The following is a 25,979-nucleotide window of genomic DNA, read 5'->3' as shown; positions in this document are numbered from 1 at the left end:
GGGGGTGGGGTGGGGGGAATAAGAGGAATTGGATTTAGACGACAACCAACATATGCCTAGACTTTTATGGTATGAGGAACTGATATGCAATCATAAGGGAAAAAGCACAGGACTACTTCTATGGCCAAGTCCAAAAGCAAAGTACGTCAAGCATCATTGACTGAATTTTCAAGAAAGCTCCTCACCTAGTAAAAATGTTGCTAGCAGTATTTTTTTATGGCTTTGACAGTTGTTTGGTTTTCATTGTAAATATTACTACCCTTATTATAAGGCTTGGGGATAACGGCACGGAATGGCAATTACTACTCTTAAGAGAAACATGAGGATAATCTGCACGGCAGATACTATGATAAGAAGCTTGCTGGACAGACTGGATGGTCCATTTGGTTCTTTTCTGCCATTACTATGTTACTATGAACAAATGGGATTAAATATCCTTGTAGATTATGAAAGTAATTTTGAGCATGAGGAGGATGTTGCTGTGTACTTCCACTTTTAAGGAACCCCATGGTGTCCTTATTAGAAGTTTACTGCACATATCACAACAATGGTTGATATGTATGTTGTATTAGATTGTAGTATGAACATGTGGTTTTGTTAATTTAAGTATTCTCATGCTGTGGCCATGCACTAACACAATACATGCTATAATTTCAAAATTCATGCCAGTGTGTTTACCAGGGGAAGATGGGAATCAGGAGGGTAGTATGCAGGGATGGTTAGGATAAACATGATGGACTGGGCTGCTGGGAAACAGGGGAGTTGCAGTACATCTGCATACCTTTCCCAACTTCTTCAGTGGTTGACTTTGGAAATCACTACAACCCATCTTGGGCCTGTTTGTATGTCTGACTGTGCATGTAAAACTGGCCCCCAAACCCTAGACCACCACCAAAACCTCATCTTGAGTTACTAGTTGACCCTCCTACAGTGATATAAATAGATTACTTATATGAGAGCCTTATAAAGAGTCTCTCTCTTTCTATTTCCAGGAGCAGCCTAAAATAAGGAAATGCCTGTCTGGGCATTTCGCAAGCTGCGAAGTGAAAATTTTACGGGTGCGATAAATTTAATGCATATTGCGGTAACATACCTATGCGAAGTACTAAAATAGCGTGCCTTGTGGTAACTCTAAAATTACCCTAACCACATCCCTTTTCCTTATCGCGGGTGTTATTCATGTGAAAATTATAGCATTTTGATGAATCTAGGGGTTAGCCGGATAAGTAGCATTTGTCAAGATTTATCTGGCTATCTGATTTAGCCAAATAAGTAGTACCTTTGAAGCTGCAACTTAGCCAGATAAGTAGGAATTTATCCAGCCATCTTGAATATCTATTAGTGCTTAGCTTTTACATATGTACGAAGGTTGCAGGCTAGATTTAAGAGTATTTTCTAAACCATGCATAAACATGGGTTATAAAATACTGGGGTTGATCTTTGTGTGGCTATATATATATATGCATATATGGATAGAAAAAACAAGAAAGTTCCTCCACACCTATCAAGTAATTTATCAGAACAAGTTTTTGCTGAGAATGCACATCCATATGGCTGAAAGTTGTATGGGTCTTATTGAAACTGCTTAAATATATAGAGCAACCATAATAAGCCTTCAGGCATACTTAATTGCATCAATGGATCCTAATGCCAAAATAGTTCAGAAGTACGAAAAACAGTAACCATCCACAGTCTCAGTCCTTAAACTAGGACAATCATTTTGGCAAACAGAGGGAGTGACTAAAGATCCACCAGTACACAAAGAAAAAAGTTAGAGAATGTGTGAGGCAAGAGAAGAAACTCTTTAAAGAATCAGATCAACAAATAAGGAAGGAAAATTGGCGCAAACGGAAGTATAGTAGGAAGTACAGAGAGCTACCTCAACAACCCCATGTGGATCAAGATTTGATACAGCAATTGTTGAAAAGAGGTGAATTTAAACCTCTGGATGAGCAATTGGTAATTGCAAAATAAGATAGTAGACTACAGACAAGGTGGTTCACAGCCAGCATAGAAAAGGCTGGAAAAGTGAACAAATGCAGATTCTGCAGAACAGAAGTGTAAATGGTTAAATATTTAATTGCAGGAAGTGATGTGCTGATGTCAAAAGGCTTGTATACAGAGGCACAACAAAGTAGCCTAGTTTCTTCATTCTAAGATATGTAAACATAACATCAATGTTCCAAACAAACATTTGGAGCACATCCCTAATGGAATAGAAAAAAACAATAAAATGTGATCACCTGGGACATTCCTATTCCCACTGATGGGAAGATCAATACGTGAAAACCAGATATAGTGATAAAGGAGAAAAATACAAGAATGGCACTGTTGATAGAGGTGTCGGTACCCAGCGATTATTCTGTAGATCATATGGAGAAAGTAAAGATCCTTAAGTACCAAAAGATGCAATTAGAGACTAAATAATTGTGGCAGAAAGATACAGAAATAGTATCAATCATATTGGGTGCCACTGGTCTGATTAAGAAGACTTTTCAAGCATATCTTGATACAGTATGTTGCTGTAAGAATGAAAGGATTCCCACAGACTTGGAGACAAAACTAGTCTGACTCTAGCCTTTCTTAAAACAAAATCTTTATTCACAGCTTCAATAATATACACAATAGTATGCTGCCTTTAACTTCAGACGGTGTATTCTCTCTACTCACAGTCTGTGCTGCTTTGTCTCAGTTCAGTTTTGACATTACAGAAGCTGTCTTTCTCCCAGAGATCTGGGCCTGGTCTGGTTATCCCCACCTGGATCCCAGCTCTTATTTCCCAGTTTCTAGTTAAGCTCTCTGAGCTCTACCTGCCCCACAGGATCCCTCCTATAAAGCAATTATCCTTAGTAGATTTAAGGCCTAGACTAGTCCTGCACAGGTAAATAGGGGAACACTAGGGGCACTGCCTCACATACCTCTCCCCTCAGCTTGGACTCATTGGGCCAAGTGTCCCTATTCCCTCCTGGATGCTCATCCCCATCTCTTAGATCTCTTAGGGTTACCCTTGACAGCATCAGGACCATCACCCAAGTGTGCCATTTGGGCAGTGCACATCCCCAGTCCTTTAACTGTGTCCTTTGCTGGCTCTGGGTTTGAATTCCACCCCAATAGAGCTTTATGGACTGACTGGGGAACCACAAGTGCTGGTTCCTATATAACCCACTGCGCCCACTTCCTGGCAACTGGTATCTCTGACATAGAGCTTCTCCTTGGTTTCTCTGTATCCTCCTTTACTGGAGTCTCGACCGTACCATCCTTTGGGCTCTCCATGGACTCTTCCCTCCAAGTTCTCTGCAGCACCTCCAACCGGGATCTCCATGGTTTCCTCCTCTGTATATTCTGCAGTGCCTCACCCTGGGCTCTCTATAGTTTCCTCGTCTGTAAACTCTGCAGTGCCTCCCTCTGGGCTCTCCGTAGTTTCCACCTCTGTACACTCTGGCCACTTACCCACTGGCTCCTCTGCAGCCTCACTCACTGCGGTCTCCAGTGTGTCATCCTCTGGGCTCCTTGTGGCATCTCTTGCCTTTCCATGACCTCTCTCTCTCTGGGCTTCTCACGGGAGTTGATTCTCGGCTCTCAGCAGTGTTTGAGCACCCTACAGGGTCTTCATCCAGACCTCCTGTAGTGCCTTCTTCTATCTGATCAGTGCTGCAGCCCGCTGGCCACTCAATTCTGCCTCCTCCTGGGAAGTATGTGTCACCCTCCCTAGGACTTTATGACCCCTCTCTCAGGGTTCTTCATCTCCCCCTTCTCTGGGCTTCTCACAGGAGCTGTCTCCAGATTCCTGGTAGTGTTTGGGCTCCCTACAAGGTCTTCATCAGGACCACCTGTAGCGCCATTCTCTGGCTTCACAATGCTGCTCCCTTCTGGGCTCATCACAGCCTTTCCTCCTAGGGCACATTGCCAGAGCTTACTGAGCACCTGGTCAATCTCTGCTGCAATCACCTTTATCTCTGCTACCATTTGCACCCATCCATCTCCCAGCCCAGCCAGGGCACCTGGGAGTGGGCTTTCTGGCTTCCCAACTTCTGTTTGCCTCTCAAACACCTGTACCCTCCAGCCTCAGGTTCTCTTTTCCCTCTGGCTCTGGAGAGTTGGGAACTCCAACCAGCCAGACATACATAGCTGCACTCCTTCCCTGCAGAGCAGTTTGCTTGCTGGAAGAGGGCCCCCACCCTGTTTCCATTCACTGTGCTCACAGCCCCTTCATGCAGCTTTTCCAGGACCACACCCTGTTCAACACAGCCTTGCTAGACCAGTGTTCCTTCCCTTTTTTTTTTCCCCAAGGTAAAACAAAAGGGTAAAAAAAAAAAACCCTGCCTAACCAGCAATGACTTAACTTTTAATTCCCTATCTACCTCAAGCAGTGCTTCTCCCATTAGCAGGTACAAACTTACCACTTCCTGGCTGTCCCTACAACCAAGCCCACTCACAATTTTCTCTCTACCTGAAACTTTTAAACTTTTTTTTTTCTTTAGTGCAGCTTCTGAGCCACACTCTTTCACACAAGCTATTGTGCTCTGTACACCCCTGCATTCTGCCAACACTTCCTTAGAGGCTGGGGTTTTTATGTCTGTGCAAATCTTTAGACACCATATGCAAGACACCATATGTGGGAACAAGCGATGATTCCCACAGGCCTGGAGACAAAATTAGTCTGATTCCAACCTTTCTTAAAACAATCTTTATTCACAGCTACAATTATATACACAATAGTATAGCAAATGTTGCTTACCTGATGTAACAGGTGTTCTCACAGGACAGCAGGATGTTAGTCCTCACAAATGGGTGACATCGAGGATGGAGCCCCAACCACGGAAAACTTCTGTCAAAGTTTCAGGAACTTTGACTGGCCCCTACTGGGCATGCCCAGCACGGCACCAACCCTGCAGCCAGCAGGGGTCTCCCTTCAGTCTTGTTTTCAAAGCTACAGGCAGTGCCGAAAAGATAAAATAAAAACGAACCCAACACCGCGGGGTGGCGGGCGGGTTTCATGAGGACTAACATCCTGCTGTCCTGTGAGAACACCTGTTACATCAGGTAAGCAACATTTGCTTTCTCACAGGACAAGCAGGATGGTTGTCCTCACAAATGGGTGAGTACCGAGCTGAGGATGTCCTGACTTGCACCAAATGTACCCAACGGCGTGCAACAGGCACAACAACTGGGGAGGAATTTGGTAAGGACATCCGCACCCTACCGGGAGGTGGAAGGGTGTTGGTACATCAAGTTGGAAAAAGGTTACGCAAGACAGATTGGCCGAAGATGGAATCTTGTCTTCCAGCTTTATCCAAACAATAGTGGGCTGCAAAGGTATGGAGGGAACTCCAGATTGCAGCTTTGCAGATGTCAAGAAGTGGCACCAATCGAAGGTGTGCTACTGAAGTCGCCATGGCCCTCACAGAGTGTGCCTTAACACGGTCTTGGAAAGGAATGCCAGCTTGCTGATAGCAGAAGGAAATGCAGTCCGCCAACCAGGAGGAAAGAGCCTGCTTACCCACAGGTTGTCCTAACTTGTTAGGATGGAAAGAGACGAATAATTGAGTGCTCTTCCTGTGAGAAACTGTACGGTCTAGATAAAAAGCTAGAGCTCGTTTACAGTCTAGGGTATGCAGAGTCTGTTCCCCTGAGTTGGAGTGGGGCCTGGGAAAGAAGATAGGTAGTATGATGGATTGATTGATATGAAACTCCGAAACTACCTTAGGTAAAAATTTAAGGTGAGTGCAGAGTACTGCCTGGTCCTGCAGGAGTTTAGTGTAAGGCGGATAGGTAACTAGGGCCTGTAATTCACTAACCCTGCGAGCTGAAGTGATAGCCAAAAGGAATAACACTTTCCATGTGAGATATTTTAGGTCACAGGAGTGCAGAGGTTCGAAAGGTGGTTTCATAAGGCGACCAAGTACCAGATTAAGGTCCCAAGATGGGGCCGGAGGGCGTAAAGGTGGCTTCAAATGGAGCAAGCCTTTAAGAAAACGGGTTACCAGGGGTTGTACTGAGATAGGGACACCCCCGATACCTTTATGAAAGGCGGCTACCGCACTAACAAGCATTCTAATGGAAGAGGTTTTTAGACCTGATTCTGATAGATGCCTTAAATAGTCCAAGAATTTTGAGATTGGACAGGAAAGGGGATCAAGGGACTGAGAAGTGCACCATGATGTGAACTGTTTCCATTTGTATGAGTAAGATTTTCTTGTGGAAGGCTTTTGTGAAGCGATCAGGACACGAGAAACTGAATCCGAAAGGTTAAATGGCTGAAGGACTAACCTTTCAACATCCATGCCGTCAGTGACAAGGCTCGGAGGTTGGGATGGAGGAGGCATCCGTCGTTTTGAGTGAGCAGATGCGCGTCCGTTCCCAGAGGAATATGTCTGCGGAAGGAGAGATCCTGTAGTATGGGAAACCACACTTGGCGTGGCCAGTGCGGTGCTATCAGGATCATAGTTCCTCTGTCCTGACGCAGCTTCACGAGAGTCTTCGACAGAAGAGGAAGTGGAGGGAATGCATAAAGCAGACCGGTTGTCCACGTGAGGGAGAACGCATCCCTCGGCCGAGAGTGCTGGCTCCGAATGAGAGCGCAGAAATTGTCCACTTTGTGGTTCTGAGGGGACGCAAAGAGGTCTATGTGGGGATAACCCCACTTGTGAAATAGAGAGGTCGCTACCAAGGGATTGAGGGACCACTCGTGTGGTTGGAAGACACGGCTCAGCTGGTCTGCCAATACATTGTCCACTCCCGGGAGGTAGGTGGCTCTGAGGTACATGGAGCGGGAGAGGGCTTCTGCCCAAATCTGCGCAGCTTCCTGACATAGAAGGAAGGAGCCTGTGCCTCCCTGCTTGTTTATGTACCACATGGCCACCTGGTTGTCTGTTTGAATTAAGATTGCGTGGTTCGATAGGCAATCTTGAAAGGTCCTGAGAGCATAGCGGATTGCTCGCAGCTCCAGGAAATTTATCTGGTGTTTGGCTTCCTCTAGTGACCAGTATCCTTGAGTTTGCAGATTGTGTAGATGGGCTCCCCACCCGATGTTGGAAGCGTCGGTGGTGAGGATTATCTGGGGATCTGGTGGAAGAAAGGACAAGCCCTGTAGGAGGTTGTATTGATTTGTCCACCAGGCAAGAGACAGACGGAGTGCATTGGTGATTGTAACAATGGAGGCCAGAGGCTGAAGAGCTTGAGTCCATTGTAGTCATAGAGTCCATTGTGTGACTCTCATGGCCAGACGGGCCATGGGAGTTACTTGAACTGAGGAGGCCATATGTCCTAGTAGAATGAGGAATTGGCGAGCCGTGACTGTGTGTTGAGACCGCAGCTGGCGAGCTAGGGACACCAGAGTCTTGGCCCGTTGATGAGGGAGGAAGGCTTTTGTTTGTAAGGTGTCCAAGTCTGCCCCAATGAAAGATAAGGTCTGAGATGGGACCAAGTAGGATTTCTCGTAATTGACAAGAAATCCTAGAGAGAGCAAAGTATGAATTGTTAGGGTCAGGGAGGACCGAGCTATTTGCTGGGTTGGGGCCCTGATTAACCAATCGTCCAGGTAGGGGTAGATGTGGACACCTTCCTTCCTGAGGAATGCTGCTACCACCACGAGGCATTTGGTAAAGACTCGTGGTGCGGACGCCAGGCCGAAAGGTAGTACTCTGTATTGGTAGTGGTTTCGGCCTACTAGAAAACGCAGGTATTTGCGATGAGATTCTGTGATCGCAATGTGGGTATATGCGTCTTTCAGGTCTAGAGAGCATAGCCAATCCCCTCTTTGCAGTAGAGGGAGCAGCAAGCCCAGGGTTACCATCTTGAACTTCTCCTTGGAAAGGTACTTGTTGAGGGCCCGTAGGTCTAGGATTGGACGAAGTCCTCCTGACTTTTTTGGTATCAGGAAGTACCTGGAATAGAACCCGAGTCCTTGTTGTAAGGGAGGAACGGGTTCTATAGCGTTTGACTGTAGGAGAAGAGAAACTTCCTGCTCTAAAAGAACAGAGTGATCGGTGAGTCTCCACGCCTGCAAAGGTGGGGAGTCGGCAGGAAGGGATAGGAAGTTGAGGTGGTAACCCTGTGCAATGATTGCTATCACCCATTGATCTGTGGTGATTTGATGCCACTTTTCTAGGAAGTGGCACAGCCGTCCTCCTACCGGTATAGCTGGAAGAGGGGTTTGGCAACTGCTCTCTAAGTGAAAGTCAAAAACCCGCCGCAGGGCCCGGTTGTGGAGCTGCTGCAGGCTTTTGTTTACGAGACTGGCGAGGCTGAGTCTTATGGTAAGACCGTGCAGGCCTAGGCTTGGTTGATGGGGGATAATACTTTCGTGGCCTAAAGAAAGACTTCTTGGAGTCCTTTCTAAAGGGCTGTTTAGAAGGCAAGTCAGGAGGACTGGATGAGAGCTGTTTAAGTGTCTCATGATGATCCTTCAATTCAGCAACAATTTGTAGAATTTGCTCACCAAACAAATTATCCCCTAGGCAGGGTAAATCAGAGAGCCTGTCCTGAACTTCTGGACGAAGGTCAGATGATTTAAGCCAAGCCCAACGTCTGGCAGAGATGGCCGTGGCAGAAATTCTAGTGGAAGCATCAAAGATGTCATAGGCTGTTCGTATTTCATGCTTCCCAGCTTCAAACCCTTTATTTAGAAGGGATTGAAGCTGTGGCTGGAACTGTTCAGGCAAGGCATCAGTGTATTCCTGCATCTGTTTCAGGATGACCCTATTATATTGAGTCATATAAAGTTGATAAGAAGCTATTCTGGAAATCAGCATAGCTCCATGATATACCTTCCTACCTATACTATCTAGGAATTTGTTTTCCTTAGTAGGAGGTATGGAAGAGTGTGGCTTTAGTCGCTTAGCTTTCTTTTGAGCTGATTCTACGACTACAGAATGATGGTCTAACTGAGGTTTTTGAAAACCAGGTGCTGACTGTACAAGATATGTAGAGTCAGCTTTTTTGTTGACTGGGGAAACAGATCCGGGAGATTCCCAATTCTTTTTAAGAAGGTCTAGAAAAACCTGATGAATGGGAATAGAAGTGATGACTTTCGGGGCATCCAAAAATTGGAGCAATTCCATCATCTGGTGCCTGTCATCTTGTTCAGATTGAAGTTGGAATGGGACCAACTCTGACATTTCCTTCACAAAATTTATGAAAGAGAGGTCCTCAGGGGGAGAACGCTTTCTACTCTCCGCAGGAGAGGGCGGTGAAGGCAAATCATCGGTGTCAGTAGAGGTATCATCACCCCAAGTATCATAGGGATCTGGATGTTGACCTGCAGGACCTCGAGGGGGCTGAACACCTGAAGGCCCAGGTTGAGGTTCTGAAATATCTGTTGGAATCACCGGGGGCATCGAGAAAATCCTCGATGGAATCGGTGCCGGTATCGGTGCCGGTGTAGGCATCGAGGGAACCGGTGTCTGTCTCGATGGAATCGGTGTCGGCATCGGAAACCTCGGTGGAGCAGAGGTGCGTATCGCCCCTGAAGAAGAAATCGGTGGCGAGGGACGACCTGGCATCGATTGAACAATTCCCGAAGGGGGAATTCGATACGGTGTTTCTCCACCTGATGATAAACCTGTCAGTGACAGCGGTCTTATCGGTGTCGGTGACTCAGGTATCACACCGGTGGAAGGGCTGTCATGAGCGCCTCCATCCGGTGTAGCAGCGGTGCCAGTGCTGCTGCAATCGGCTCGGTGACCGGTTCCACTCTCGGTGCCGGAGGAGTCTGGAACCGTAGCATCGCCTTGTCGATGGCCTCCTGGACCAGCCGGTCCAGTTCTGCCTGGAGACCAGGGGTAACAAGACCCGGCTCGACGGGAGAGGGAGGCTGAGGCTGAGCCGGAGGGACCACCGTCACCGGTGGGATCGCGGCTCCCAAACCCCGAGGGAGTGAGGGTTGCCTCTGTGCCTGCGAAACAGTAGTGGACGGTGCCACTTCTGATCGAGACTTTTTTGGCGGTGGCTCGGTCGGTGCTGAGGTCGATGACGTCGATTACTCGACAGGCCGAGACTTATGACGTCGATGGCGATGTTTTTCTTTCCGATCCCCTCGATCATCAGGGGAAGGAACGGGAGTCGATGGCCGTGAAGTCATCAATGGCGGACGGTCACCGAAGGGTTGTCGATGATGAGACCTCGACGGTGCCAGTTCCGATGACGTCGATGCAATCGATGGCGTTGGGGTACGAGCTTGGAAGAGGAGCCCCATCTTCTCCATTCTGGCTTTGCGACCCTTTGGTGTCATTAGAGCACATTTGGTGCAAGTCAGAACATCATGCTCACTCCCTAAACACAAAACACAGACTCCATGAGGGTCTGTGATTGACATAGTTCGGGTACAGTCCGGACACCGACGGAACCCCGACGCCATGGCGAAAGGCCAAAAATTTAGCCGCGGGACTGTCGAATGCCAACGGGCCTCAAGGGCCAAACTCGACAGAAGTCGACCAAACGACGGCAAAAACTTACCGAAGTTCCGCGGACCGAAAAATTTGTCGAAGGGAGACCCCTGAGGGGCAAATTTTTCTTCAGAATTAATTATTCAAAATTCCTGTCAGGAACGTGGTTAAGAGCTCTTCTACCGCGTGGCTACTGCTGCGCGGAAAAAAGAAGACTGAAGGGAGACCCCTGCTGGCTGCAGGGTTGGTGCCGTGCTGGGCATGCCCAGTAGGGGCCAGTCAAAGTTCCTGAAACTTTGACAGAAGTTTTCCGTGGTTGGGGCTCCATCCTCGATGTCACCCATTTGTGAGGACAACCATCCTGCTAGTCCTGTGAGAAACTGTCTTTACCTTCAGACAGTGTACTCTCTCTACTGCTTTGTCTCAGCTCAGTGTTTGGACAGTGTTACATTACAGGAGCTGCCTTCCTCCCGGAGACCTGGGCCTGGTCTGGTTATCCCCACCTGGATGCCAGTTCCTATTCCCTAGTCTCTTATACCCTCTCAGCCCCACCTGCCCTGCATGATCCCACCCACACAGCGTCTCCTTAGTGGATTTAAGGAGGAACAGGCATCTAGCTTGATCCTACACAGATAAATAGGGGAACACTAGGGGCACTGCCTCATAGTTGCCTTTTAAGATTATACTTTATTTTTATTTTTTATTTTTATTTTATTTAAAATCTTTTCTATACTGTCGTTAAGGTGGGTACTGTCACAACGGTTTACAGTAAGGCACATAAAGTAATGCAATTAAAAATCTTTCAGTTTACATAGGTGCCATAAGGTTCGGTAACATAGTTTTTAATAAATGTAAATTGATAAATGTGAAAAACATCATGTCCAGGTCAATTCTATGGCAGTTTTGAGTACAAGACTCATTTTATAATTGTAACTTATCCTTTAGTGATGCGTTCTCTATTAAAACAAAAAACAAAAAAACTACACACTTGGTGATTACTGTTGTGTGTATGGGTGTTCCTTGCGCTTCCCTGGTTTCTATTCTCCATTCTCTTTTTTAAAAGCTTGTTTAAACAGCCAGGTTTTTAGATTTTTCCTAAATGTTTTGGTTTCTCTTTGTAACCTTAACTCCAGGGGCATGGAGTTCCATAGTATGGGTCCCACTAGGGATAATGCTCTCTCTCTTACCTGGGTTTATGAGTTTATGAACTCCAGAAGGCGGCTCTCTTTAGTACAATGCAAAAACTAAGAAAGCAGAGTTGCTTACCTCTAACAGATGTTCTCCCAGGACAGCAGGATGTTAGTCCTCACATATGGGTGACATCATCATATGGAGCCCTATCATGGAACACATTTGTCAAAGTTTCTAGAACTTTGACTGGCACACTGAGCATACCTAGCATGCCACCAACCCTGCAGTCTCGTTTGTAGCAAAAGTATGAGCGAAAAATAAAACAATAATACGTAAGCAAACCCAACTCCGCGGGGTGGCGGGTGGGTTTTGTGAGGACTAACATCTTGCTGTCCTGGGAGAACACCTGTTACAAGTAAACAGCTCTGCTTTCTCCCAGGACAAGCAGGATGGTAGTCCTCACATATGGGTGAATAGCAAGCTACAGGCTGAGTCATATGTATGAGGCCAAGCAGCATCGAACATGTGCAACAGGCACAACAACTGGGGTGCTGTTGGCAAGGATGAGGCAGCCTGAAATTCACAGTGGGTCGAGGTAGGACGAGTTGGTTTCCTACACTGGAAACAAATTTCTTAGGACAGACTGGCCAAAGACAGAATCTTGTCACCCAGCCTTGTCCAGGCAGTAGTGAGCTGCGAAAGTGTGGAGAGAGCTCCATGTCACAGCCCTGCAGATGTCAGCAATCGGTACTGAACAATAGTGTGCTACTGACATTGCCATTGCTCTGACTGAGTGTGCCTTCACTCATCCCTGTAGTGGAAGGCCTCCTTGCTGGTAACAGAATGTGATGCAGTCTGCCAGCCAGTTTGACAGTGTTTGCTTGCCCATTGCATTCCCAAGTTTGTTCTTATCAAAAGAGACAAAAAGTTGGGTGGACTTCCTGTGGGCTGTAGTGTGGTCTAAGTAAAATGAAGAGCTCGCTCACCTGGGTGAATGTAAGGTCTTGGAAACAAAATGAGCAAGACTATGGACCAATTTCAATGGAAATCAGTTACCACCTTAGGAAGGAATTTTGGGTGAGTGCGGAGAACCACTAGGTCATGGAGGAACCTTGTATAGGGTGAGTAGGTCACAAGGGCCTGTAACTCACTTACCCTGCAAGCAGACTTGATGGCTACTAGGAAAAGAACTTTCCATGTAAGGTATCTAAGTTCACAGGAGTGCATGGGCTCAAAAGGAGTGTGCATGAGCCGTGCAAGTACGACATTGAGGTCCCATGCCACTACCAGTGGCCGTAGAATAGGTTTAAGCTGTACTAAGCCTCTCATGAAGCAACTCACCAGGGGTTGAGTCGTTATCGGGGCATCCCCTATTCCTTGATGGTAAGCAGAGATGGCACTAAAGTGCACTCGGATAGATGAAGTCTGAAGACCAGATTCCGAGAGGTGCCAGAGATAATCTAACAGAGTCGATGTGGGGCAAGAAAAGGGATCCAAGATTTTTTTTGTGCACCACAAAGTAAATCTCTTCCATTTAGAGCGGTAGGATTTTCATGTGGAAGGCTTCCGTGAAACTAGGACTTGAGATACGTCATTTGAAAGGTTGAGTGGTTGTAGTATCAGCCTTTCAACATCCAGGCCGTCAGAGAGAGGGCCTGGAGGTTCGGGTGGCGTAATTTGCCGTGATTCTGTGTTATGAAGTTGGTCGACGTGCCCAGGCAAACGGGGTCCTGGACAGAAAGGTCGTGAAGATTGGGAAACCAAATCTGGCGCGGCCAGTATGGGGCTATGAGAATCATTAAGCCCCGGTCCTGTTGTAGCTTCACGAGAGTCTTACTTATTAGCAGAATCAGAAGATATGCATAAAGCAGGCCTTTGTTCCAGGGACGGGCAAAGGCATTTCTGGCTGCTGCATGCCAGTCCCTGTGCAGGGAGCAGAAGTTTTCCACTTTGTGGTTGTGACTGGACGCACAAAGAGGTCGATAGTTGGATGACCCCGCCGGTAGAAGATTCTGCTCACAACCGAGGGATCCAGAGACCATTTATGGGGCTGGAAATGTCGGCTGAGGCAGTCCGCCAGTACATTCTGTGTGCCCGCTAAATAAGTGGTTCACAGAAGAATGGAATGCGACAGGGCTCAGGCCCAAATCTGCGCTGCTTCCTGGCAAAGCAGATAAGAGCCCGTGCCCCCCTGTTTGTTCAGGTACCACATTGCAACTTGGTTGTCTGTTTGAATCAGGACAACTTTGTTGGAGAGGTAATCCTGAAATGCATAAAGGGCGTACCGCATCGCTTGAAGCTCCAGAAAGTTGATTTGATGGGTCGCTTCGGCTTTTGTCCAAGTCCCTTGAGTTTGAAGGCCTTGGACGTGGGCTCCCCAACCTAGGTTGGAGGCATCCATATTTAAGGTCACCTGAGGAGCCAGTTGTTGGAAAGGAAGACCCACTTGTAAGTTGGCTTTGTGTGTCTACCAGGCAAGGGACAGACGAAGCTGGCTGGTTATGTGTACCATGGACGACAGCGGCTGAATAGCTTGTCGCCACTGGGATTTCAGAGTCCATTGGGTCACTCTCATGGCAAGACGTGCCATAGGGGTGACATGTACTGTCGATGCCATGTGGCCGAGCAACCTTAGTAGCTGGCCAGCTGAGACTCTTTTTCGACGGTGGATAAAGCTGGTAAGATTGGATAGCGTAATTGCATGGTCGTTGGGTAAGAATACTCTGGACAGTGTCATATCTAGGTCTGCTCCTTAAAGGAGAGAAGATTGGGATTTGGGGTAATTTATTAGAAATCCCAAAGAGTTTAGAAGCCTTATGGTGAGACCGAGAGAGTCGAGGGCTCCTTGTTTTGACTGGCTTTTTATGAGCCAGTCGTCCAGGTATGGAAAAACGTATACATCGCTGCTGTGTAACTGTGCAGCCATGACTGCCAGGCACTTTGTATAGACTCGAGGTGCCGAGGCTAGGCCAAATGGTAGTACTTTGTATTGATAGTGACTGCGGCCCACCACAAATTGCAGATATTTGCGATGAGGAGGGGAGATCGCAAGAAAGGTATTCAAGGCACGGAGGTCCAGAATAGGCCTGAGGCCGCCAGTCTTTTTTTGGAATTAGCAAATATCTGGAGTAGAACCGTTTTCCCTGCTGATTTGGTAGAACCAGTTCCAGGGCTCTAACCGACAGAAGGGTTGAGAGCTCTGACTCGAGTTTTCCTGTGTGGTCGTCCCAACTCCAGGATGGATTGGGTGGGAAGTCCAGGGGTGTGTTTGAAAAGTTTAGACTGTGTCCATGGGTTACGATGGACAGTACCCACTGGTCCGTGGTGATTGGATGCCAATTTGTTGCAAAGTGGCACAGGTGGCCCCCTACTGGAATATGGCTGCTGCTCTCTGGGAAAGAGTCAGAATCCAGACACGGGGCTAGCTTGTGGAGCTGGCTGTGGTCTAGATGTTCTAGTTTGGTGCACATGTCCCCTCTGAGGTGTCCGAGCCAGCCCTGCACGGAACGCAGGAGGGTATTATCTGCGTGGCCTGTAGAATTGTTTCTTGGGTTCTCTACGCATGGCGCTGCAGGCTATGGAGGGAACATCTGGGGAGACAGTTGACAACTGGCACAGGGTCTCATGATGGTCCTTTAACTGGGCCACTGCTTCCTGGATCATATCCCCGAACAGGTTGTCTCCAGTACAGGGTAGATCTGCCAGTTTGTCCTGCACTTCCGGCATAGGTCTGAGGCCTTAAGCCAGGCCCAGCATCTAGCACTGATGCCCACTGCTGAGACTCTGGATGCTGTTTCAAAAGAATCGTAAGCAGCTCTGACTTCATGTTTACCTGCTTCCATTCCTTTTTGTAGGATGGAGGACAAGGCTTCTTGTTGCTGTGGTAGTGTCTCCGCAATCTCTTGGACTTGTTTCCAGAGATTTCTATTATATTAGGTCATGTATAGTTGATATGCTGCAATTCACGATATCAACATGGACCCTTGAAAAATCCTTCATCCCAACGCATCCAATGCTTTCTGTTCCTTACTGGGAGGGGCAGAGGAATGTGGACGCGACCATTTAGCCTTTTTCTGTGATTCCACAACTACAGAGTGGTGGGGCAGCTGACTCTTTTGAAAACCTGGGGTTTGTTGAACCAGGTAGGTAGCATCTGTCTTTTTATTGATTGGGGGTACCGTACCTGGATGTTCCCACAGGTGGTGCATGAGGTCCAAAAGAACTTCATGTACAGGTATTGCCATTATTTCTTTTGGAGCATCTACAAATTGTAAGACCTCCAACATTTTATGGTGAGAATCTCTCTCAGTGATCAGTGTAAAAGGTATAGTCGCAGACATCTCTTTGACAAAACTGGCAAAGGAGAGGTCTTCTGGAGGAAATCATCGCCTTTCCTCTGGCGGTGAAGGCTCTGAGAGTAAGTCCTCTATGTCCATGATGAATCATCTGAGGATGCATCGTCCCATTGATTATAGGGACTTTCACCTTCTCCCAGTCGAGCTCCCGATGGAGGAAGTATGCCAAAGCAGAGGGGGCAGGAAGGCATCGATGGATGTGGCCTTGGCATTGATGGAATCGGGGCAGATGAGGTGCGCTTGGGTACAGGTAGCCCCGATGGCCCTGGTATGGGCTCCGGCATCGACAGTTCCCATGGAGGGATGTGGCCAGGAATCGATCCTTCCTCCTCCAAGGACCCCGGTACTGGAATTAGGACCTGTGGCGGCCTCGATGGACAACTCTATGCCAGCGTGTCCTGTAGCAGAGGATAAGGCACCGATGAGGAGTTCGAGGAGCAGTGCCACCATCAAGGGAGCCGGTTCCAGGGCCGGTATGGGGGCCGGTGGTGACTGGAAGCCTCGAAAGGCTTTCAGCACTGCCTCTTGGACCATGCAGTCCATTTCCACCTGGGAAGCCGGCATGGGTGACAGGGCGATCGGGGTAAGAGGCAGGCTAGGCGTCATCGGAGCTTCCACAGTGGCCTGTGGAGGCTTGGTGCCCGGCAACAGTATCTGTGGGGAACACCTAGGGGTCCCGGGTCCAGAGGAGTATGGGGGCTCCTCTCCCCAGGCCCTCTTCGCAGGTGGCTCGATGGAAGTCTATGCTGCTGCGGTATCGGTGCCGGTGTCAATGTTTCCCTCGGTGCTTGGTCTGGTCTTTCCCGGCAGCGAGGACAATGACGCAGATGTCCTCGATGGAGTCGGTGATGGATGGTCACCCTGTCCACGGTGCTCCTGGCGAATTGCCTCAGAGGTCGATGGACCCTCCATGGTCGGTGGCGTTTGAATTTGCATCGATGGAGCAGTCTGTTTTGAAGCAAACAACTGCTCCATTTTGTCCAGGTGAGTGCGATGGCCTTTGGGGGTCATTTGTGCACAACTAGGGCATCGACGAACGTCGTGCAAGGGGCCTAAGCACAAAACACATACTTCATGTGGGTCCATTATGGACATGGTCCTCGGACACTCAGGACATTTTCTAAACCCAGTCACCATGTTAAAATTTGCCAGGCACGCGGTCAGTGACCGTCGGGCACCGAAGTGGTAAGCCGTCGGGAACCGACCGCAAGTACCGGAAAAAACACTTACCGAGCATTGGAGGGACGGAGCACGAAGGGGGACCCCGCTGAGGGATTTTTTGAGAAGATAAACTTCAAATAGTTCCGTGAGGAAAGTTGTGAGAAATTTCTCACAGAGTTCCTAAACCACAAGGCAACTGCTGCATGGGAAAAAAAAAAAAAAAAAAAGAGAGACTGAAGGGGGACCTCTGCTGTCTGCAGGGTTGGTGGCATGCTGGGCATGCTCAGTGTGCCAGTCAAAGTTCTAGAAACTTTGACAAAAGTGTTCCGTTGTAGGGCTCCATCTGATGATGTCACCCATATGTGAGGACTACCATCCTGCTTGTCCTGTGAGAAGGGCATTAGCACTAAATTTGAGAGACTGAGATCATCCCAAACATGCCATGGCATACAAATGAGGTTTATTCCTTTCAAGAAATGCACAAAATAAACCCATTTTGAGAAACTAGCCCATTAGAACAGTGTTCTGGTATCCATATTGGCTCTGGAGAAAATGTTTTGCAGGTTGCAATAATTATATTAGTTCAATAAAAAGTATCTAAACATGATATCTAAACATGACTTTTTGAGACCATATCTAATAAAGAGATCTACTGGTCTTAAGTTATTTGCTACCTTCATCATTAGAAAATTTTTGTTCATTTAATAAAAAGTTATTATAGCCTGCAAAGAAACCAATATATGTGTGTGAAAAAAAATGAAACTTTGAAAGAGGTAGGTGAATGAGAAGCTAGGAAACAGAACCCATTGAATAGGGAAAAATAACATGAAGAGAGATGAATGAAGACACAGACAAGATAGAAAACCAGAGACCTGTCTTAAGTATCCATTGGAAGCCTCAGACTTTTTTATCCCTCTGCCAATGAGACTAGAAATATCTAATTTTAATATTTTATCTACTAAATAAGATGGCCTGCTGTCCCTCATTTTATTTTATTCAGCAGGTTTATTATAGTTATTGCTCCTAAATTAAAAGCAGCCAATTCATTTGCTTAGGGGTAATTTTTAGACTACTTGCTTTAGGACAAAAACTGCAGGTCCTTTTTACCCATGGGCTTTGCAACAAGTTTCAAACAAAGTATGCATGTACTTTCCCTTTGTAACTTGGCAAGGAAATAAATTACCCATTCAAAATGCACATTCATGTATGAAAAATAACACATGTAGACTTGAAAACACAATCAATGAGCACATTTTATAACATAGAGCTTAGGGCTGAAGTCCACATGTACAAAATACATGAAGAGGTCAATATCCAATACTGAAAGCGTGTTTAGTGCTATTAGCTGGATAAGAGGGACTTAAGCTGTTAAGTAGCAGCCGCTGAATATGCACCCACATTCAGTAGCTGCTGCCGCTTAGCTGTATAAGTCCCTTATATGGCTAAAAGGTTAGCCGCATAAGTTGGCAGATTGGGATGGAACGAGTTAGCCGTGCAACTTATGCAGCTAATTGCCAATATTTGGAGTTAGCCGCATAAGCTGTACGGTTAAGCTAGGCGTGCTATAGAGCAAGTCTAATCTTAGCCGGTTACACTTATTTGGCTAAGCACTCAGTGATACGCCTATTTTCAGCAAAATAGCCCTGCCGAATAGACATCATAATTTAGCTGGATAAGTTCTAATTGGCTAAGTTACTTAACCGGCCAGTTTTGAATATTGACCCCGCAGACTTCAGCCATAATTCTCAAAGCAAACTTGCATGCTATGTTTGTTTTTAAAATTAGCAGTTACACGCTAACCTTTTTGTGGCATACATTTGCACATTTTAACCTGCAAAGGAGCAGGTATAAATGTTCATGCGTGCATTTACGTGTATACATGTAAATGGATGTGTACACATGTAAATGGATTCCCCACCTTAACGTAAAACTTTTTCCTTGTGTATTTTTGTGTGTTCTACCCCTGGGGCGAATTTCAAAAGGCCTATATACACATGTAAAATGGAATTTTACACATGTATATGTTTTTGAAAATTCATTGCTAACTTTGCCCTTAGAAATGTCACCTCTGTGCATAAAAGTATGTGTGTGCTGGCACTACCTGAATATTTTTTTATGCAGAAAGGGTAGGTAATTCAAAGGGCCCATTTCTGCATATAAAACACTTTTATCCATGGAAATGGCTTTAAAAGGTACTCTAAGGGCAACAAGCATGACATTTGGGTTCCGTGAAAGTAAAGGTAATAAAATATCATGCAGTAAGAGCTTTGCTGCTTTTATGAATTTCAATATAATTGGATGAGATGAAATAGCCTGAGTTGTAATCATTTCTCTGCTATTACTCTTCATTGTAGAAAAATCATACCTAAATACAGGTATTAGAAGAAAACATGTGAAGATAGGGATTATTAAGGATTTTGTGTCCTTGCATCAGTAAGCAGAATATTTCCAAACTGATAGTATGTTCTGTTGTGGAGTCCTTTCTATCATTGAACAGCCAGAAATCATTGAATCTGATTAGCCCTTACCCTTCACGCCACAAGGTTAAAAACATCAAGGACTTGGAAGCATTTTTGGACCTCAACTTATTGAGGATATTTTTCATAGTAATTTGTCCAGGTAGCCAGAGATTTACCAGGGTAAATTGGCTTTCTGAAAACTAACCTCACTCAGTCCAGTTGAAAGTATACTTGGGGCCCAACAGCATATGCATTTTAAGCCATATCGAAGGGAAAGTTTCCAGGGGCATGTTTTAGGTAAAATTGATAAACCACATGCATAAATTATATTTTCAATCTACATGAGTTATTTTCCATAAAAATCTATCCACACAAAAAGCAACTACGCAGATCTGTAGATACTCTCAAAGACATTTAACCTGGGGTGTAGCCCAGGACTCAATACTGTCACCAGTTCTTTTTAACATTTATGTAGAGCAAATTACAGGTATCATCCAAGTTTTTTGACACTGAAAGTTATCCCTCTGCAGATGACATTCAGTTACGTGCCAAGTCTGGGGCTGACCAAAGTATTGCCTTCTCCAACTTAACTAAGCGTTTCTTGTAAATGGTACTCTAGCTGAACAGACATGAATTTAAACTGAACCCAGACAAATCTGGCTTCCTCTAGATCAGCAAGCAGGGAAAGCGCTATTGATCCTACATTACTTATCAGGAATTAGCCTTAACTCTAAGCAATAGTCTAGGGGGTGCTACTGGACCACTTACTTTCAATGGTGAATCAGATCTCCATAGTAATAGGGTCCTCTTTCAGCAACTATGACATTTCATTGAGAAGTGAGAGCTATTCGCTATTATTCATGCACTAGTTACTAGTCACTTAGATTATTGCTAACTTCTTGTTTCTTGGCATCCTACAATATAGTCTTAAATGCATTCAACTAGTGCAAAACACAGCCTTTAGACTCCTGGTCGGAGCAAGATCTAGTGATCATGTAAAGCCAAATTCCTTCTGAATTACACTAGCTTCCAGATAAAAGCAGGGCTAGTTTAAAATTATGTGCATCACCTTTACATTTATTTTATTTATTAGTTTCTATATAACTGTGTTCAATTTGGAATATCACATCGGTTTAACATTGTAACTGTGTTCAAGAAGTAGGGACTTCCTGTTTTACATTATAACATCAATATAGTCTTATTTAACATTGTAAATAATTCTTATTTAACATTGTAATTAACTTTTATTTAACATTGTAACTTTACACTTTATTAAATTCTAACTAGGAGATTAAACCTGAAATAGTGACGGCAGTATGTTTTAAACTCACACCCTGGGATTTATGCTGTTTTTCCAGTTGAATATTATTACTATATAACCACGAAAGCTTTGCTATAAGAGGCAAGTACCTCCTTCACCATTCCCAATGCAAAATGGTTCAAGGCTCCCAGAATTATCTGCTCACCAAGCTGTACTATGGTCATCACTCCTTATTTTGGTTTTATTCACTTACTATCTCTGTCTTCCTTGGCAACTTTTATGTCATATATTTAAAATATTGCAATTAAGGGTGTGCCCCCTTGACTATGACATGAAATTTATCAATCACATAGCCTCCATGTACCTGTCACAACTGTTATACTCATGAAGGCCAATATTCAGTAGACTGTTTAGTGAGCAAGTTATCCTGCTAAGGTAAGCTGTATAACCTGTCCAATATATTCAGCAGGATAAACATCCAGCTGAATATACTTGCTTAAAATTCTCCAACTACATGTAGCCAGATATCTTAAAAACCTCAATGTTTGAATCTAGCTGTTTAGGTTTTTAAGTTATCCTGTCTTGTGTGACCGGATAACCTGCCTCTTACCCGGATATGTTCAAAAGATATCTGGGTAAACAGTGTTTTTGTCGTCCCCCCCCCAAAAAAAAAAAGCATTAAAGGGATCTATGGCCCAATATTTTCTCTCCCTCCATGTAATATAAATAGATCCCCCCACTCCACATCCTTAAACATGTTGGAGTTGGCATGCATGTACCTCTCCCCCCCCCCCCCCCCCCGGGACAATCCTTTCTTCAGACACTAAGGCCAGGCCCTTCTCCCCTCCCCCAAGCAATCTAATTTAACATCCTACCCCACTCCAACCACACCCCGGCCCTTCCCCCCACTACCAAGGCCACAAAAATCCCAGCACTTACCTGCTCCTGGCGAGGCCCAGTGCAGCTTGTGTTTACGTTTCCAGTGCTAGAAAGGGGGAGAGAAGAACGGCCTGGCCTTGGTGTCTGAAGAAGGGATTGTCCCACTGGGGGGGTGTACATGCATGTCGGCTCCAGTACATTTAGAGATGTGGGGTGGAGGATGCACGGCCTGATAGGGCAACATTTATATTAGGTTGGGGAGAGAAAATATTGGGCCATAGGCCCCTTTAATGGTTGGTTTTTTTTTTTTTGGGGGGGGGGGTGGCAAAAACGCTACTTACCAAGATATCTTTTGAAGATATCTGGGTAAGCAGCAAGTATTCTGCTATACAAGGCCTGTTAACGTAGCTGGATATATGTGATATTCAGCTAAGTTAGCCAGAAAACAACTCCTCTCGGGAATGCCCCAGTAATGCCCTTTTTATTCAGCTTAATTATAGCCAAATAAGTGGCAGAGTAGGCCAATTTTGCCATTTAGACTTTTGAGTTATCCATCTAAATGTCTTTTGAATATGGACCTCATGTAATTTTGACAATACACTTTGATCCTCCAAACAGACCTGATTGTTGTCTCCATCTTTAACAATGACAAGATTAACCTGTAACTGGGAAAGTGCATCCAGTTGTTTTGCACCTAAACTCTGGAATTTTATCTTTCTAGAACTGCATCTGGAACACTATGGGATCCATTTTCAGTTAATAGTTATCTGGCTAATTTTATCTGGCTTATTTGGCTGGGAAATTCAGCAGCATGGCTGTGACACTGAATATATTCAGCTATTTTAAAGTCAGCCAGATAAGTTTATCCGGCTGACTTTAGGACTATTCAATGGCAAAAATTAAAGACAAATTCAGATCCCTCATCTATATCTTACTATCTCACCCTGATGCAAGAACTCAACTTCCTTGTGCTGAAGCTAAATATTGTAGGCTATTTGGAACCATGTGATTTATCTTATCACTGAGTACACTTACCAGTGCTCTATAAAAAACATAACGGGAAACATTAAAAATGATCTAAAGGAACTTTACTGGAAAGGTTGTCTTCTAATTGGCCTATATTTGGAACTAGTGGAAAGTACTTGGCGTTGCTTGGGTTGTCTGGTCTATAACAGCCTGTGTGTATGTGTACCTGTGTGTGTGTTTGGGGGAGTTTGTGTATGTATGGGTGCCTGTGCCTTTGTGGGAGTGTATGTAAGTGTCTGTCTGCCTGTGTGTGTATGCATGTGTGAGCCAGTATGTGAATGTGTGCGAGCTTGTGCATGCTAGTGCAAGCTTGGGTGCACTTGCATGAGCTTGTGTGCATTTCTGCATGCCTGTAACTGCCTGTCCCTGTATGTGGTAGAATGAGAGACAGGGCTTCGCAGATAGAGCATATAAATGAACATTATCCGGCATTGCTTGGGTTGTCTGATCAATAACTTCCATGTGCATGGATGCCACTACCTGTGTGTATTTGTGGGTGCCTGTACTTGCGTGTGTAACTTGGGAGAGTCTGCGTGTATCTGTCTGCCTGCTTGCATGTGTGCAGGTGCTTGTGTGCCAGTGTGTATGTCTGTGCCTGGTTGTGTGCCAACATCTGTGTGGGTGTGCAACAGGACTTTGCAGAAAGAGCATATTGTCTTTGCACAGTGCAGCTTCCACTGTTCTGGGTGCCACCTGGTGGCCAGAGACAGGCATGATAGTGTGACCAACTGAATGACACAAGCCTTTTGTATACATATATTTTTTCCCCACTGATTTAAAAAAGCATAAGTTTACAACTCGAACTTTCAGAAATGTGTACCTGAATTTTAGACACTATTGATGTGTAAAGCATTTTATTTAAAATGAGAATATGATCAAGTTTACCATTTTCACCTCTGTGTGAATATGTTTAAACTTGAGAACAGTCCGCTTCCATATTTCATTTTATTACATATACAGTTCCACTACACTAGATAGTCTGGTACTCTCGGTTATACAGTATTCTCAGCAATCACAAAAGTTTGCTTCAATATGTGCAAACACTCAAATGCATGAAAGCAAGTTTGACAGTTTAATTCAGAGTAGGGCAGCAATTCTCAACTCTAGTTTTTTTTTACCCAGAAACAAAATATGCAAAATACCAAATTCGAGGGTAAATGTATGCAAATATATCTCATTCATTGTGGATATCCTGAAACCCAAGTCAGGTCTGAGAGCCACAAAGTCTATAACAGGTGTAGTGTAAAAGTAAATATGATCGAGGGAGATAAACAGTATCCCATAATCACATTTATTTTATAAAATGGTACTACATAATATCAAAGGTATCTATTTAAAATTGGGACATGTCTAATTGTGAGGCTAGGTGAATTCTAAAGAAAATATAACAAATATTTGGGAAACCACTAAGAAAGCTAATTTGGACATATTCATGTAGCCTTACTGATCAGTATATGAAATACTGTTTTGGACTATGGAGAAACATGATTGCTTGCATGTTTATGATATTCCATAGCCCAATTTTGGTTCATTGGAATGCAGCAGAATAGTGCTCAAAGTATTTTCCTCTATGCAGTATTTTTAATAAAATAAATTGGATGTCTATATCTATTGTACTTAAAGCAAATAATCATGCATGTAGAAAAATATTTTCACTTGCGCATTTGCATATTCATAGTGTATTATTCCTCCAGTAAGTCATCTTGTCAGAAAATTCTAAGAAACGTATGCCATTATAACAGCTTATTATCATGTTTTAACTTATAACAAATTATTCCCGGAGGAGTTAAACTTACCATCAGAAGATTTCTAACTGCTTCAGCACTGAAATGAAACAAGCATTGAGTCATTCACCAGTAATTCCAAGCACAGACATTGTGTTGGCCCATCAAGGGAATGTGCAGGGAATCTGCTGTTCTATCTCATACAGTTTAGCCAATCGTGTGCATGCACAATATACTCTGTATGTAGATTATATACTGCATACCTACACATACATACTATATACAGAAAATAGAAGGTACAAATTTATTCAACAGATATGTTTTCCTTGATCATCCAACAGTTACATTACTTTGTAAATTAAAGGTCATTTATTGCATGAGTGTATACAAATCAGTAATGCAGAGCTGCATGCAAATTTGGCTGGATGATAAACTGTGACCTTTACTACCCAGTATCAAGAAATATTAAAGCTGTAATATATAATGTCAGGAGTACAACTTTTGTATATGAATGCAATAAATTACCCTGTAGAGCTCAAAATTATCATGGAGTAAATAGATCCATAATAAAACAATTTTCTCAGGTACTGAAAAAACTAGAACTGTTTCAGATGAACTACACACATCTAATAGATGGTTCAGATGATCTTTCAGTAACCACTATACAAGTGCTTTGAAAAACCATAACTAAGATTTTTTAAATGCCAAAATATCCAAACTTCAGGTCATCAGAATAACCAAAGAAAATGTAATTTAATTTTTTATTTATATTCTACCTTCCATGATTGGTCAGCCACTGAAGAAATAGTATTGATGGTAAAAGATCAGTGTTAGATATCCCTGACAAAAGTCAAGAAAATTGTCATGGGAGGAACTTGGCTTCTCTTTATGACATGTCTGGATTCTAAGCAGAAGCAGCCCAGATCTTAGAAGATGCAATCAAACATACATGTGTAAAGGGAAAGACAGATGCAGCAAAAGGATCACAAGTGACTGAGTGGAAAAAAACAAACAAACAAACAGATCAAGTCCTACATAATCTCTATGAAACAAAATAGGATGATGAGTGTGCAGGGCACGCTCGCTTTAATTTTGGTGCTGTTGAGATGAACATTTGCATGGTGAATTTGGGAGGTGCTTTAAAAATCATGTTCCAAATTACTGCAGATTGTGACTCTTTTTTTAGAATTTTTATTAATAAACATTTCTTCCAAACATGGTCCCATCACACACCACAATCATCCCTGTTCATACATATGCATAGATAGATATAGCAGTTTATTCATTACAAAAACAATGTCATATACTGAGCTGGTTTACAAGGAAAAAAAGAATATTTTAAAACCATTTTAGAATGGCCATGTGTGAAATGTTTAACTTCAAAACAGCAATGAAATCTTTTTTGAAATAGATTTTTTCAAAGATGAAATTGTGAGAGTTCATTTGCCTCAATTGTTAGCAGAAATCTGTACTATTTTTCTTTTTTGTAATATTTTATTCAAGGAACAGTGATGATTACATTTTTTTTCTAAATTCATTTGTGCTACATTTGTTAGTGTGAAGGAGTTCTTAAATTTTATTAATAATAAAAGGAAGAC

The 25,979-nt window shown here is 44.4% G+C and overlaps 1 protein-coding gene across 2 annotated transcripts in view; it reads right to left on the bottom strand.

The window, feature by feature from the left end:
- MTA3 (metastasis associated 1 family member 3) overlaps positions 1-25,979 on the bottom strand; it is a 525,799-nt gene that overhangs the window by 20,175 nt on the left and 479,645 nt on the right. For both annotated transcript variants that reach the window (XM_029593316.1, XM_029593317.1), the window contains exon 19: positions 24,454-24,481. In XM_029593316.1, coding sequence (XP_029449176.1) covers positions 24,454-24,481 — 28 coding nt within the window. The remainder of the gene's footprint in view (positions 1-24,453; positions 24,482-25,979) is intronic.

The sequence above is a fragment of the Rhinatrema bivittatum genome, chromosome 3 (assembly GCF_901001135.1).
Source record: "Rhinatrema bivittatum chromosome 3, aRhiBiv1.1, whole genome shotgun sequence".
NCBI classification, from domain to species: Eukaryota; Metazoa; Chordata; class Amphibia; order Gymnophiona; family Rhinatrematidae; genus Rhinatrema; species Rhinatrema bivittatum.
The sequence above is the reverse complement of the archived record's forward strand: the minus strand, read 5'-3'. Positions and strand labels throughout refer to the sequence as shown.